This window comes from Nycticebus coucang, chromosome 4 (genome assembly GCF_027406575.1).
Source record: "Nycticebus coucang isolate mNycCou1 chromosome 4, mNycCou1.pri, whole genome shotgun sequence".
NCBI classification, from domain to species: Eukaryota; Metazoa; Chordata; class Mammalia; order Primates; family Lorisidae; genus Nycticebus; species Nycticebus coucang.
Genome location: NC_069783.1, coordinates 27,449,023 through 27,464,624, shown reverse-complemented (window position 1 = coordinate 27,464,624; position 15,602 = coordinate 27,449,023). Strand labels below are relative to the sequence as shown.

Sequence of the window (15,602 nt, the reverse complement as noted above, 5' to 3'; positions counted from 1 at the left end):
TCTTTGGCTGCTCTTTAGGAAGTTCCATTAAGACCCCATGGATCTGGATATCACTTCAAGGGTAGAATCCTGTGAAATTTAGGATAACATCAACCCAGACAGGGCTCCAAAACTGTCCATCAGTTGTCCCTACCCATATCCTTGAACTCTATTAAAAGCCTCCTTGGGAGATAACCAGGGGACATCCAGCTCTTCTTGCTAGGCTGATGTCAGCTGAGTCTCCAGCAAAATCCTTTAGGCTTCAGTTGAGAATTCTGGAAACGGGACCTCACGTCTCCTTTTAACTGTAACACCTCGTTCTCTGGCTCTTCTCTCCCTCACAGCTCCGGATGTCCTGGCTTATCCGTGGAGTCTTGAGGGGAAACGTGTCCTTGGTGCTGGTGGAGAACAAAACAGGGAAGGAACAAAGCAGGACAGTTTGGCATGTTGCCACCAACGAAGGCTTGAGCCTGTGGCAGTGGACGGTGTTGCCCCTTCTGGACGTGTCTGACAGGTGGGCCTCTACATCCTCTCCAGCCCCTTTCCCTCTATCTGACAAAGCGTAGAAGGGGCCGTGTCTTCCCCCCAGCCACCAACCTCTACACAAGACACACTTGCAGATGAGGTCACACACAAATGTGCACACACAATATGAATGCTTGTGTGTGCGCACACACACACACACACACACACACACAGAGTCCACAGGTTACCAGGGGCACAAGATTCTCCAGGGGACAAAAGTGCTAAGAGACACTCATCTCCCACGTCTCTGGTCTGGCCTGACTGGCTGCCTCCAGTATTTGTAGAAAGAATTTAACAACTCACATTACTCTCAAATAATAGTCAGCCTTTATATATAAGTAGCATTTTCTCTTATGTGATGGATTTTTGCCTGAATTTCCCATTTGAGGGTGGCACCTGTGGCTCAGTGAGTAGGGCACCGGCCCCACATACCGAGGGTGGCGGGTTCGAACCTGGCCCTGGCCAAACTGCAACAAAAAATAGCTGGGTGTTGTGGTGGGCACCTGTAGTCCCGGCTACTTGGGAGGCTGAGGCAAGAGAGTTGCCTAAGCCCAAGAGCTGGAGGTAGCTGTGAGCTGTGATGCCACAGCACTCTACCAAGGGCGACAAAGTAAGACTCTGTCTCTAAAAAAAAAAAAAAAAAATTTCCCATTTATGATTTTATTTTTTCTGTATTAACAACAAAACCTATGAGGTTGGTAGGATAGGACTAATCATGGCTTCCTACTTCTGATCTTTTACAAGGGGGAGAAACTAAGAATGAAAGAGGGGAAGGGCCAGCCGGTTAAAATCAGAGTCAAGCCCAGTTCTGAGTCCAGTGCTCCATCGAGTCAGGTCCCAAAGGCAGGTTGATGAAGGCAGATGGCAGAGGAGTGCCTCGGCCATGGGTCCTGGTTCCCATTTGGATCCTGTCACTGTGACCTTGAACAAGATCCTTCACTTCTCTGGGCCTCAGTTTCCTCACCTTCAAGCTGAGAGGGTTGGACTAGATCATGGTTAATTCCATGTAGCTCTGAAACGGAGCAGGAACCGCACTTCTCTTCCCAGGATGGCACCACTCTGCCACCTGCAGTCAGCCTGCAGCAAGCACAGCCAGGATGGAGGTGGCCCGGGCACAGCAGCACTTCTGTGACGCTGCTGTATCATCCCGAACCCTCCATAGTTGGTGCTGATTTGTCCCAGACTAAAAAGGGGGGACAGATAAAAGGGGGGATCTTTTATGGGCTAGACATAATACCCTACAATCCAAAGCAGCCTCTTCATCAGTCTCCTAAAACATATTCAAATTACCATCCTATGGATCCATCTTCAAAAGTGAGAGCAAAAAGTTCAAAGCAAGGTGGAGCATGATGCCAGTTGGCATGCAACTTTGTGAGTGCAAAACAGGGTTTCAAATTCTTCACCCGAACCTCACATAGCATTCTATGTCTAAGATCTCATAACTCGATCTGTGCTGCCAAAGGAAGAAGGCATTGCCCTCAGTCTGAGCTCCAGCTCCCCAGTCCTTCAGATGCGTGTGGGTTAAAGATCAAAGCCCCTGTGAATTTCAAGTCTCAGTGATCCCAAGACAAATGGATTTAATTAAAATATGGAAAGGGGGAAGTGTGGGCAGGCACTGCCCACCATAAACCAGTCTTTTGGAATTGTGGGGGTTGCGTGCTGGGGCTGGAAAACATGAGGGTGATGCAAGAGCCCACCCTCCTGGGAGAATAAAATCAATTTGTGTGGTTTTAAGAGGGGGAATTCTCCTAAATCCAATCCATAGCCACTCCAGGGGAATTTTCAGCAAGTAAAATGTTGACTCTGTGCACACTCATCCTCTAGAGTTTCATTTGAAAGAGACTTTGTTCTTGGCCTTCATCCTCCCTGTTAAAAGCTGTTTGTCAGACTGACATTTCCAATATTGATACTGAAACCAAACTGTCTAGTGGGGATGCAAACAAAAGCCTGCCTGGTTTGATAATGCCTCATGACCTAACGAGTGTGCAATTACAGAGAACAAGAGTGCTTCCATTCACAGGGATCCCTCACGCCACTGAGATGCTCTAATGCTGGAAGCTCCCCGCCCCCACCCCCACAGCTAGAGACAATGCAAGAAGCCTCAAGACCCAGGGCAACAGGAACTGCAGGAACATGGGACACAGAGGTTTTCACTTGCTAAAACCAAACTATTCAATAGATTATAGATATGACTGGCCCGTAAAACTAAAGAAGCACTTTGGATGAGAGAGTACAGGCTTTAGAAATCAGATAATCCTAAGTTTAAAAACTGACCCAGCCACTTATTGTTGTGTATCCTCAGCCAATTACCTAACCTTTCTGATCCTCAGCATCCTCACCTGTAAAAGGAGGATAACAACAGTACAAATTCACAGGACTGTTATGAGACTAAATATAATGACTATTGAAAGAATCTATGCATAGTAGGTATTAATAGATTTTATCTCCCATATCTTCTATATCCAGTCCCTCAGTTACGTAGCCTTAGTAATAATTATTTTTGAGACAGTCTCACTCTGGCAACCTGGGCAGCTATAGCTAAACTCACTCTGAATGAAGAGGGAAGAAGGTATTTCCTGCCCCTTCTCCACGAATGACTTCCCTAGGTAGAGTGCCTTGGTATCATAGCTCACAGCAACCTCAAACTCTTGAGCTCAAGTGATCTTCTTGCCTCAGCCTCCCAAGTAGCTGGGACTACAGTTGCCTGCCACAATGCCTGGCTACTTTTTCTATTTTTTTAGTAGAGATGGGGTCTCACTCTTGCTCAGGCTGGTCTTTAACTCCTGAGCTCAAGTATTCCACAACCTTAGCCTCCCAGAGTGCTAGAATTACAGACATGAGCCACTATGCCCAGCCTTTAATAATAATTTATTAAATAAATAGCACAAATCACAACCACTGATCTTCCAAGTAAAGTTATGTTCTATAAAACAGAGATAAGTCAGTCTCCTCTTAGGTTTGGGGAATCCAACCCCTTGGTGAACTGCCTGGCCCACACTAAATGCTAAGACTAATAACAATGATAACATTATGACAGTATCTTCCCACCTAATGCCTCAGAAGAGTCTGGCATGGCCAATTTAGCAACAATAGCCAGGCTTAAACAGCCCTAAGACAAAGGTGGGCTTCTCATGAATTTGCTGTCATCAGTGCTCTGTTGACTTCTCATACAAAGAAGTCTCTCGTGGAGAAGGGGGCAAGAAAGACCTTCTTCCCTCTTCCTTCAGAGTGAGTTTAGCGATAGCTGCCCAGGTTGCCAGATATGAAAATGGGAGAAATGAGAAGGTAGAGGAAGAAAATAATTAAGAGAAAGAGAAAAACAAAAGGATTAAAAGACAAAGAAAAAACAACTCCCTTCCTCCCACCCCTGAGGTGGACATTAGCACCTGGCCCTACCTGCCCACATTTCAGGAGCCTACTTAGGCACCTGCCTCGTGGACAGCCCACCAGCACTGGTCCTTGAAGGTGGCAGGAACTTTATTCTCTATATTGTCCCAAATCGCCTCTGCTCCCAGATTCCCCAACCTCCACACATCGCAACATTTTTAAGGCAGTTTTATGAAAGCTTGGAGGTTAGCCCTAAAGAGTTTCAGGGCTCTAGACACCAGTCAGAACTCCTGAGCTTTACATAAATAAAGTGTTTAAACATAGAACTAACCGTTTTCCTGTTTTGGAAATCCTTCCATGGCTTCCTGTGATTTTTGGACTGCCTTCCAACCTCCTTAATGAGACCTTTACTTAGGCCCATATGTGATCTTCTCAACTCTAACTCCACTAGCACACACCCCCCCCCCATCTCCCTGTCTCACTCTACCGATAACCACACTGAACTTCTTTTCACTCAGCTGCACCATGTTACATTCTTACCCCCAGGCTTCTGTGCCTTCCATTCTCTCCACCTGTGATGCTCTTGCTTTACTCTCCATCTCTCTAAATACCACTCTTCCTTCACTTTTTAAAAAAATTCTCCCCAGATTCCTAAACTATTTACGTGCCTACAATATAGTCTTGTGGTTCTCGAAACATACCTATAATAACTTGCCACCCTTTACTGTTTTTTACTCTCTGAATGCACATTCTAACAAGGCATGGATTATGTCTGCCTTTCATCACTGCTTCCTGAACCTCTAGTACCCCACCTAGCATATAATGTGCTCGATATATATGCATTGACAGAATGAGGGAAATCGATTGTATTTCTAAATTCCAGCTGAATGAGCTGAGAATTCCACTTATTGGGATCCATCCAACATGCTTCCTCTGTTCAACCTGTGTCTAACAAAACTGATCAGATCACTTTATAATAAATACTACTGTGAAATGTTCTGTCTATCAAAGCAACACCTGTGTCCCATCAGATAAACCAAAACATTTGTTGCTCTTGTGACAAGGAATTCTCTTGAGGGACTTGCCCGGTACCTGTGCTTTCTTTGTCTCTGGTCACTGTCCTGTCGGAATAGCTTTATAAGAAAGACTTTTATCTTCATTGTGTGCCCTGGTCCTTGTGAATTGAGAGAAAGCTGAGTTCTTGGAAGAAAAGATCTCTGGGCAGATTGCACCTACTGCAGTAGTCCTGTGGAGGCTCAGCGAATATGCCGGAGGCATACGAAGGCTTGCCACGGGGAGGTGTTGATCCATGGAGTGATATTCCTTCTGTCCATTTACAAACATGCAAAGTAATAGAATTAATGCAATAGTCTGCCATCACGATGAAATTATGTTAACTGTACAACCATATTATAAAGAGCAGCGCTGAGCATCTCCTGGAATACAGATAAATGCTCTAAAGGTAATTTTGAAGGATAGCACAAATTCAAGTATTGGCTTGGTGTGTGCTTAAAAGTTATCTCACTACTTTACATCCCCCTCATATCACTATTTTTCTTCCTTCTCTCTGCTCACTTCAACACCTCCCCTATTCAATGGCCACTCCTTTTCTGCTAGGATTAATCCTAGCTCTTCTCAAAGTGGAAGTTCTCTCCCCCTATTCTAATTGTCAATCTTTTGCAGAGACATACCTCTAGTTTTCCTCCGTATAATCACATTTCTTATTAAATTAAACCCAACGTTTCCACACCCTCCTAAGCTTTGACGTGCTTACCGAGCAGAAGCAGGTACTAAGTTCGACTCATTGTGAGATGGATTTGGAAGCACCATGGATCAAATCGTGTCCCACAAATCACTGCAATTGTACAGTCAAATATAAAGTACCAGCACATAACTTATCGCACCTGTGTAGGCTCCATTCCCCAGCACTATCATTAGAAAGGCTTTTAGCCATGCACTGTATACATAGCCTAACAAGAAAAAATGTTCCCTCTGGAGATATTTAGATTTTCTGCTCCTTTTACATCCTTTGTCCTAAACGATCAGCGCTGTGTTTCACAATGCATCTTTCAAATGCGATGGGTTCAACTAAGAATTATGTCTTCATGTATTTAGACCAGAAACTCGAGAGAGCTACGATTTTTTTTTTCTTGTTCAATTTCTATCATCTACAGAATTACCTCCATTTTATCCAGGGTGCTATCAATAACAAGACTCTCCCTGTGTGTAGCAACTTTCTGTGATGAGAAAGGCATAAGGGGATATTCTTATTCTTACCTCTGCAGAGAAGTGGTAAATACCAGTGAGTGGAAATCCAGAGATTTCTGGCAAGACTTTGCAGGGCTAGAATCACCCCAGGAAAAGGTTGTGTTTCATCCATCCTTTTGTAAACTGAATTCTGGCTTCCTCATAGAGCCACTGAAGACAGACTTTGAAATGACGATGATTAGAGCAAGCATTCGTTGAGAGCTTAATGCGAGCCCAGTCATTGTAACAAGTATTTGACATGCATTGTCTCCCTTCATCCTTAAAAACAGCCCCTCGGGATAGATACTATAATTAATCCCCTTTCTTATATGAGGAATCTGAGGGCTAATGAGGTTAAATCATTTTCCCTTGATCCTTAGGCTCATCTGCTTCCCAGGTACTGCCTGAGGAAATGATGCACAGAGCTTGGTATGTGGTAGAAATCTTGAGAAATGGTAGCCATTGTTACTCAAAATATCTAGGGTCGGGATTATTTTTAGTTCACATCTCCTACTCATTTCCATTTAGTGTACTTTTCCCCCCTGTTGCTCATTCACCCCCTAAAATCCATCATCTTACTTCTCACCACTACCTCCCTTGCTGAAGGGCCCTCCCCACCCTACCCTGCCTGCCTGTTCCTTGTCTCACTCCACCTGCTGGAATCTCCCTTTGTCCTTCAAGGTCACTGTGCCCCCTCCCCATGTGGGGTTTCAAGTCACTACTCTGTCATGCACTATGCTGTATAGAGCCCTTCTCCATCCCCAGGTAAGCACAGGCAAGAACAGGTCCCATGTCTAGATCCATTCCTCCCCTCCAGCCTGTCTTCTCCGCCATGGAAAGTTTCCATTTCTAATTGCTTTGCCTCTAGCCATCCTTCCCCAGGTAGGGGGAATGCCTTTGAGGAGGAGCAAGTGTCAGTCCCGGCCAACCCTACCTCCGGTGCCTGCTGTGCCTCGGCTGGACAGGCTGTGCTGACTGGACAGACTCTGCTCCTGTGCCCCTCTCTCTCTGCCCAAGTCTCCCCTCCCATGGTGGCCCAGTACCCCCACCCATGGTAGCCCAGTGCCCCCTCCACAGTGCTTTGCCCCTTCACTACCTCAGGTGCCCACTCAGTCCCACACTGGGGACAGCTGGGGCAGACATTATCCCTCATTTTCAAAAGAGAGAACTGAGACCCTCAGATGTTCATGAACTTGCCATTAAACGTAGAGGCTCCTCTGGAGTGGCCCTCCTTCCCTTCCTTCCACTTCACCAGGGTCTTGTGAAGATTCTTTAAAATTGCCCAGGCATTTACCAACCAACACTCACTGCCCTGTTGGGGCCCGGGTGATGTACTCACCTAGACAAGAAATGCAGCCCCTGGTCTTGAGGGACGCCATCCCATCACGAAGGCCAGCAGGGAGACAAGATAGTGACATGACAGATCATGAGTCCTGGGGGGAAAGAGCCTCAGGAAGAAAACCACAGCTGTTGGGGCCCCTCACTCAGCGGGCACCCCTCTGGTTGCCAGTGTTGGGTCATCCTCTGCCAGACGTGCCGCGCCAACCCAGCAGAGAGCAATGACTGCCACCAGAGTAGCATGCAGGCTCCAAATTTGGAGGTGAGGAGTGGGGAAAAGAACATCTGAACTACCCTCCAAAAGTTGTCAGACTGCCCTGAGTCCATAAATTCAGGCAAAACCCAGCCCTTCTGCACAGGGTGAAGAAGACAAAAGGCGTTCTCCACTGCTAAGGGCTGTGGCAGCACAGGCGTCCCTTCCCAGAGCTGCAGGGCCAGGGACTTGGTCGTGCTTACTGACCTTAGTCTGGGGCTATTTTTTGAACTGGAGAAAATGGTGGTCTCAGGGGTAATTTTAGGTCAAGCAGGGTAAATTATGTTGACTAAACCACTGGGTCTTTCCCCCCAGAGGGCTCAAAACCCTTCATGTGCACCCTTGACTTTCTTCTCCCTGCCTTCTCACCAGGCTGGTGGCAGCAGATCCCTGGCTTCCCTGGCAGCCTGCAAGGCTGAGGGGATGTTGGCAGGGCTGTGGCTCTTCCTTGAGCCTGTGCTCTGGGACTCCTGGAGCTGTGGCTGAGGACAGGAGAAGAAGGATTACATCCTCATCGAGCGAAGCATACATGCCCATTATCCTCATCATCCTAAGTCAGACTGTAGTGTCCTCAGTTTGTTGGCGAGAAACTGTGGCTCAGAGTAGTTGAGTATTTTTCCCAGAGCATGCAATTAGGAAGCAGAACAGTCAGGATTTCCGGCACAATTTTCTAGCTCAAAGTCCCACCCTCTTTCAAGTATCGTACTGTCAGGGTCAAAAATAATCTTCTATGAATCTCAGTGACAGCAGGCAGTGGGTGTTATCACCATCGGCAGCTGGTGTGAGAGAACTTTGATTACAAAGCCTGGTCCTGGGCCACCTGAAGACCTCATCAGGGAGGCTGTCAGGTAGAAAACAAGAGGTGAAATGAGGATCCAGGCCTCCAAAGCAGCACAGAAACCCGGGAGTCAGTGAGCTTGAAGCCTGTGTATATAGACACTAGCACAGGAAAACTGCTTCTTCCTCCCAGAGCACTGGACCACCATCCTTAATACACCCTGCCTTGCTGAGATTCACCTTTCATCCCAGAGACTATACTCACAGGGGTGTGCAGGGGGAAGGAAGCCGTATCTGTCAGGGAAGAGTCCTGCAGGGTCCTGCAGCCAACTGATGAGGGTGATGTTTACCCATGACTCTGACCCTCACCAATGGGTCAGTTATCAACTTAACTAGGTGCATTGAACACACCTGAGAGCTCAGGCATGCACTATGTGCTGTATAAGGGGGGATGATGCTACCTAGAGTAACAGTGGACCTCCAGTTCTTGAGGCCATTTCCAGCTCCTATGAAATAAAAACAGAGTATGCCGGTTGGTAGGAGGCCTTCCTTCTGGTCAGTTAGGGATGCAAGCCACTTCCACCCTGTGTGGTCTGCCCTATTCTCTGGCCTTGGAATCCTTTGTGTTCAGCCAGCCCGTGGGCAAAGTGCTTAGGAGATCTCAAACAGGAAGATTCTATGAGTCATTACTTCTCCCTTTCCACAGGCTAGAACCCTGCCATATGGCCACACCTGCCGCAAAGAATGCTGGGGAATGAAGTCTAGCTGTGTGCCCAAATGAGAGAAGTGCCATCAAGGGGAAAAATGATATGATGTGTCAAGGAATAATCCAGAGAATACAGCTCTCATCTCTGGGGGTCTGTAAGAGTGTCACATGAGAATAGCACTTTCTCATTCAACTATTCTGAGTGTTCATTGATCAGGCTTCTTCTCAACAAAGTCGCATAATTCAAGACCAAAATGAATTCCAGATCTATTCTAAGGTATAAATGTTTCATTCCCCAAATTTTACAATGCAGTGAAGTCTCATTTTACAGAAGAAATCCTTCCAGATGAAACGTTCCTTTCTAAAACCCAAAATGAAAGAAAGAAAGAAAGAAAGAAAGAAAGAAAGAAAGAAAGAAAGAAAGAAAGAAAGAAAGAGAGAGAGAGAGAGAGAGAGAGAAAGAAAGAAAGAAAAAGAAAGAAAGAAAGAAAGAGAGAGAAAGAAAGACTAAACAGAAGGAAAGGAAGGGAAGGAAGGAAGAGAGAAGAGAAAAAAAGATACTTTTGAGAGGCTTTAAACTAGTCGGACAGCGTTGGACAAAGGTTTATAAACTTGGACAAACATAATGATTATCTAGAAAACACTTTCATTTTCAGAGTCCTAGATTTTATAGACAGAGATCATGATCCTGGTCACATATTGGAACCAGGAATCTGTATTTTTTTTTTAAGTTCCCCAGGTAACTTTAATGTGCAACTCCTTTTGGAAGTCTCTGGCATAAAATGGCAGATCTGGGTCTCCGGGGGAAGAATAGGGAATCAGGAAGTGACTATCATGTTGTCAGCAAACATATGCTGTGTATTAAGCCCTCGCTGAGCACAGAGGGTGGGAAGGGATGTTGTACCAGCCCCTTGTTGGATGGCAGGACCTGCATGCTGGTGAGGACAGAAAACACCTGCTCTGAGAGGCAAAAGGCGCCACACCAGTAATGTGCAGGGTCCAACAGACCCTGGCCAGCGTTCAGGTCGGGCAACAACCGCAGGTACCTGAGCAGTCAGGGACCCATCATGGAGAAAACAGGCTTACTGTAAGCTGGCCCCTGGGGGGCGGGGGGAGGGATTTAGATTGTATGGAAATGGAGAAGACACTGGCATGTCAGAGAAGACCATCAAGGCAAGTGGCAGCTGTTTTCTGTGGATTCGAGAGTGGGCAACTAGGTTGTGTCAACTAGGAGAGAGCCCCTTCCTCTGCTGCCTTCCAATGGCTGTTGGCACAGGGTAACCAGGGGCCAACTTAAGTGGCCTTGACCTACTTAAAATCATTAGGTGAAATGTATTAGGTCTGTCAATTTCTTTCTTTCTTTTTTTATTGTTAAATCATAGCTGTGTACATTAGTGCAATCAAGGGTACAATGTGCTGGTTTTCATATACAATCTGAAATATTCTCATCAAACTGTTCAACGTAGCCGTCATGGCATTTTCTTAGTTATTGTATGTAGACATTTGTATTCTGCATTTAGTAAGTTTCACCTCTACCCATTCTAAGATGCACCATAGGTGTCAATTTCTAAGACTGCCAGGATGGCAAACAAGGCATTATGTTCACTGCCCATTAACAGTCTGTTACCTGAATGAGACTGCATTTTCCTAGCTGTACTGAGCAGCACCCACCCTTCAAGAAGAGGGAGAGAGATAGGACCAGTGGCTCAGCATGCAGTGTGCAACCAGGCATTGATATATACAAATCAAACATTCATAACTCTGGAAGGATTTGGCCCGTTTCTTTCTCAGAAAATATCTCAGATCATTGAAGCAAGGAGTAGATTAGCAATACTGAGCTTTAAACCCTATTTCTAACACTGATTTCCTGTGATGTGTGGGACAAGTTGTTGCTTTTGATTGCTAAGTTTCCACAATCAGGAGTGCAAAGCAGTGAGACAGATCTAGCCCGTGAGCCTGGTTCAAGAGGCAGTCTCTCAAAATGGCATGAAGTGAACCTCTTTCAAGTAACAGGATAGCTGGACCTGCTCAAGGCTTTCTTGATAATGTCCACAGCTTGGCTTACAAGTCAACAGATGCGTATGTTTTTCCTAACCTTTTAAATGCCTCCAAAAATGTAGCCCTGTGTTCCCAGCCCTCCTCTCCCTAGTTACAAAGTCTGGAATTTAGGGGATAATTAGGTTTCTGGTATTTGAAACAAGGGAGAATCCAATTTTACCTATGCTGCCCCAGGAACCTCATCAATGCTCATGACTCCCACCCCTGACCCCACACAGACCTCACACACATCTGTGTGCCCACCTCAGTCCCACATCTGGGTTTCCAGCTGCCTTGCTGGCCCCCACCCCCCACTCCAAAGCGATACTTCTGTCCATAGCCTGACCATTCTCCAAGATGTTCAGTTCTTCTAAGTCTTTTTTAACTTCTCTCTTGCTGCCTGAATGCAATGTTCTTCCAACTTGTGTAGAGTCTACACAAGTTACGGGGACTTCAACAACCCCCCGGCCAGTAAATAATAGGAATTACATGGCTGTTCAAAATGTTCAAGAGCAAGGTGCACGCCTTACACATCTCCATCCTCCTAGCCACAGGCACAAGTGTCAGTCAGACTCCCAGTAGGCGCTCCAATACTCTTTACCCGAGGGCAGCGAGGGATATATATAATCTGTATCAGTGCTGAGAAAGCACAGGTTTGTAATAAAAGTATAAAACAGGGACAATAAATTAGACTCTCTCTTGCTAACGGAAGGCTTCCACTGTGGAAATATTCATGTTACACCGATTTCTTTAAACCAAGATGGCACCTCAGTGACTCTCTTGGGGTCCTGCCAAGTCCATAGCCCCATTTTCACCCTACTTTAAAACTCAGCCCCCACCAAGCACACTGCTAATTCCTTCTCATTAAGGTGTTCCTTGCGAGGGAGAAGGGAGGTAGGAACCACACTCCTCTGTGTTCTTCTCACCGATGGAAGTGCTACCCTCTCTGTTGTCATCTCAGCCCTCCAGGCCACAGTGCATGGTGACAGAGGGCAGAGGAAATGTCCACGTGTTCTGAGATAAAGGAGCAGATATCCCAGACTCTGTGAAGGGAAGGGGGCTTCCCAGTTCCAGACAGCTCTCCACATCCCCAGTTGTCCCAAGGAATTTGTTGGGACAAATGTGGAGCAGGTACGGGACTAAATGAGATAAAGAAGTCAGATGGTTCTGAAAGGAACAGCTGGAAAAGTGAGAATCAAGAGGCCTGAGCTCTCACCTTGCCTGTGCTGCTGTCTCTGGATGTGACCAGGCAAGTCAAATCATGTTCCCAAGAGGTCCCTGCTCTCTCCCCTACCCTCCTCCTCGCCCTTCTTTCTCTATCTGTCTGCCTCCCACCTACCCCCCCCCTCCCCGCTACACACACACTCAGCACATTCCAGCCCAGAGTCAGCACCTCCCCTGCTGGGACAGGGCTCTGGGAAGCAAGACCCTCCCTGTACCTTTCCCCTCCAAGCCCGGGGCCCAGCCCGGCTCAGTCCATGAGACACAGAGGGAGAGAAAGCAAGCAAGACAGGAGCTTGCCAGAGATGGACCTCCATCTGGTGCAGTGGAACCCCCTGCAGCAGGCCTTTCCAGCTGGTGACTTGCCAGCACACGCGAGGGAGCCAACATGCTTTCTTCTCAGCCCCTGAAAGCAAACACAGAAAGCCGGTACCCGGAAGCCTCGAATTGAGGTCGGAGTGATTCTGAGTGCTTGCTCGTCCTGTTTGAAAGTCTGTGTTCCCTCTTACTTTCCAGAAAGGCTCCCTTACCAAGCCTGATTCATTGTGAAAGAACTTTAGGGCCCATGGCAGCCCTGGAAGCTGGATTATTGGCTTTTTCCCAGGGTTCCTGGCATCGTTTTGCCCAGATGGGAAACCAAGTCAGGAGGTGATCAATTACTTTTGATAGTGGGACCAAGTGGGAGGGATGCTACCAACCCCCAAATCCGGCCTTGAATGTCCCCACTTGACTGTGTAGGGACCAAAGATTCCTAGAGCCAGACCTGGCCCTGGTTGGGGTTGATATGGCCAGGGCTGGTCCCAGGAATCCCAGGCGATCCATCAGCCCCTCGACTTCACCCAGGAAAGAAGTCAGTTCCTTTAGCTAATAAGACAGACATGGCAGGGCTATCTCATACATTATTCCAATAGACATGCATACCGCCACCCACGCTTTCTGACAGTCCATTTTAGGAGACTTTTGCCAAGCAAAGCAACTATTCAGTGAGAAATTGGAGAAAGTATTTTTCCTTGGCAGTGTCTGCCAGCTCTCTCCTAAGCAGCCGGAGCCTGGACAAGCCCCAGCTGCAAAAGGGATGCAGAACACTCCCTCCTCCCGAGCCCACTACCCGGCCGAGGAGGAATCGGAGACAGGTGCCCAGACGGCAGATGCCTTTACCCAGTCAAGCCACTCTTCCCCGCTCTCTCCCTCCGAAGGGTGGCTATTCCCTCAGTCCACGTTCAGATGCACACCTTTTTGTCAGCTACTTAAAACCATTAAGTGAACTTAATTAGGTTTGTCAATCCCCGAGGCTGGCAGGACAGCAAATAAGGCGTTACAGTCACTGCCCATTAACAGTCTGCGGCCCGAGTGAGAGCGTGCATTTTCCTAGCCGCACGTGCGTGGCGTTCACTTTTCCTAGGCAGAGATCTTCCCGGGAGTCTGGGAGGCACCCAACTCCAGTGCTGCCCCTCTAAAGCTGGCCCACGGCCCAAATGGCCACCTCCCAGATCTTGACCGGGCCAAGTTTCAAAAGGCCGCTCTGTAGAGCTGAACAAGACGAATCAGGGTGGACGTGTTCTCTATGCAAAGCCAGCCTCCAACCAAGAGCTCTAGCCAAGTGTGTCTTAACAACAAGCTCCAGACTCTACCAGCTGGAAAAAAGGAGAAAAGGCAACAACAACTCTGCAATCAAAAGTGTCTTCTTTAGAGAAACAGAAAGCGGGGCAGGTATGAAGTGTTAGTGGGCAGGGCGTAAAATCTCTCCTACTAAGGGCAGGAGAGGGAGGCTCCCCTGCCGTGTTCTTCATGTACAGACTGGTGAGAGAGTGGGGGGACCCCGGGCAGCCGGCGCTTCCTTCTCTTTGACCAGGCTGCCCACAGAGAGGCAGGGGAAGGCTCTCCTGGCCTTAGGACTCAGCATCCTTTCCCTACCAGGATGGGGGCTTTGAGACAAAGGCAATGGAATAACCTGTGTGTTCATGAGACCCACCTGGCCCCTGAAGTCTTGGCAGAGTAAGGTTTCAGGAGCCTTGCCTTCTCGACTCACAATGTTTGCTTGGCACATGCCAGAACGTTCCCTCAGACCCAGAGTGGCCACTGGGTTCATGCCAGGTAAGAGGTAGAACTCCGAACCTGAGGCCACAGATGACTTGTACCTTGGGGGCCTTCCACAGGAAGGAGTGGTTAGACCAGAAAGGCTCTGAGAGACTTAAGGAAGTCTTGCCCATCTCTACCAGGGAGAGGGTGAATGGAGCCAGGAGCACCTCCTTTTCACCTCAAGGTCAGGAAAAGACTCAGGGCCAGGTGCCATCCATAGTAGAGAAGCCTGAATCCAGGTGGCCCTGGCACCTACCTGTCTCTTGACCAGCACCCACAGAGATTATTCCTGTAACACCCTCCCTCCTCCTCCCCAGACTGCCCCTGCACCCTGCCATGGCCCACCTGTTCCCGTCCTACAGCCTCCAGAGTCTGGAGCCCTGGGGAGAGTTTGGCAGTGTGGCCCGTGGGGATGTGACAGAGGCAGCATAGCATGTTTTCATGTCGCCATCTGATCGAGTCTTCCTGATTGTTATGAGTGTTCCTGACTCAAAATATGCGCAATTCCCAGTGTCAATCGAACTCTTTATACGGCAGCTGCCACTGCCATCGCCTTGCAGAGCACTTTAGAAACTCTTCTATTTAGAAGCCATTCCAGCCCTGCTTGCATCATCCCATCCATGCTAAGAGGCCCAGTGGCTGTTAGAGAACTTCACAGCTTTGATCTCTCATAATAAGGAAGGAAGTACAGAGAGTGCAGCTTCTCTGGAAGGACACATTTAGGGGACAGCAGGGGGTCTGTTTCCCTCGCCTCTCGGGCACATGCATGCTATTTGCTTGCTCACACTCCTCAGGCATCAAAATCAGGGCCAGGCCTGGCCCCTTGGCCTGCAAATGACAGATTAGGGGATGATGGCCTGGGTGGAGAAAGGTAGGCTGGGAACCCTGACCCCTGCGGTGCAGCCGCTGTGCCTTCCTAATGCTTCACCAAGGAACAAGATGCCTTCTATTCTAAGAGCCTATTTTCTTGCCACCTGGAAGCAGCATTTTCCAAACATTGCCTCTGCTTTAATGAGGGAGCAGAATTAGAGCCCTAGTTTTCAGTTGGGAACTCCAGGCCTGGGCTTTATCCAGGGCTACCTGGCTCAAGCCAGGAACTCATCTACGAACTGT

General features: G+C 47.8%; 1 protein-coding gene across 1 annotated transcript in view; it reads left to right on the top strand.

The window, feature by feature from the left end:
• Positions 1 to 327: 327 nt before the first annotated feature.
• LOC128584279 (ALK tyrosine kinase receptor-like) overlaps positions 328 to 15,602 on the top strand; it is a 55,041-nt gene continuing 39,766 nt past the window's right edge. Inside the window, exon 1 of the mRNA XM_053589322.1 lies at positions 328 to 493. Within this exon, the coding sequence (XP_053445297.1) occupies positions 330 to 493 (164 nt within the window). The 5' untranslated portion in view covers positions 328 to 329. The remainder of the gene's footprint in view (positions 494 to 15,602) is intronic.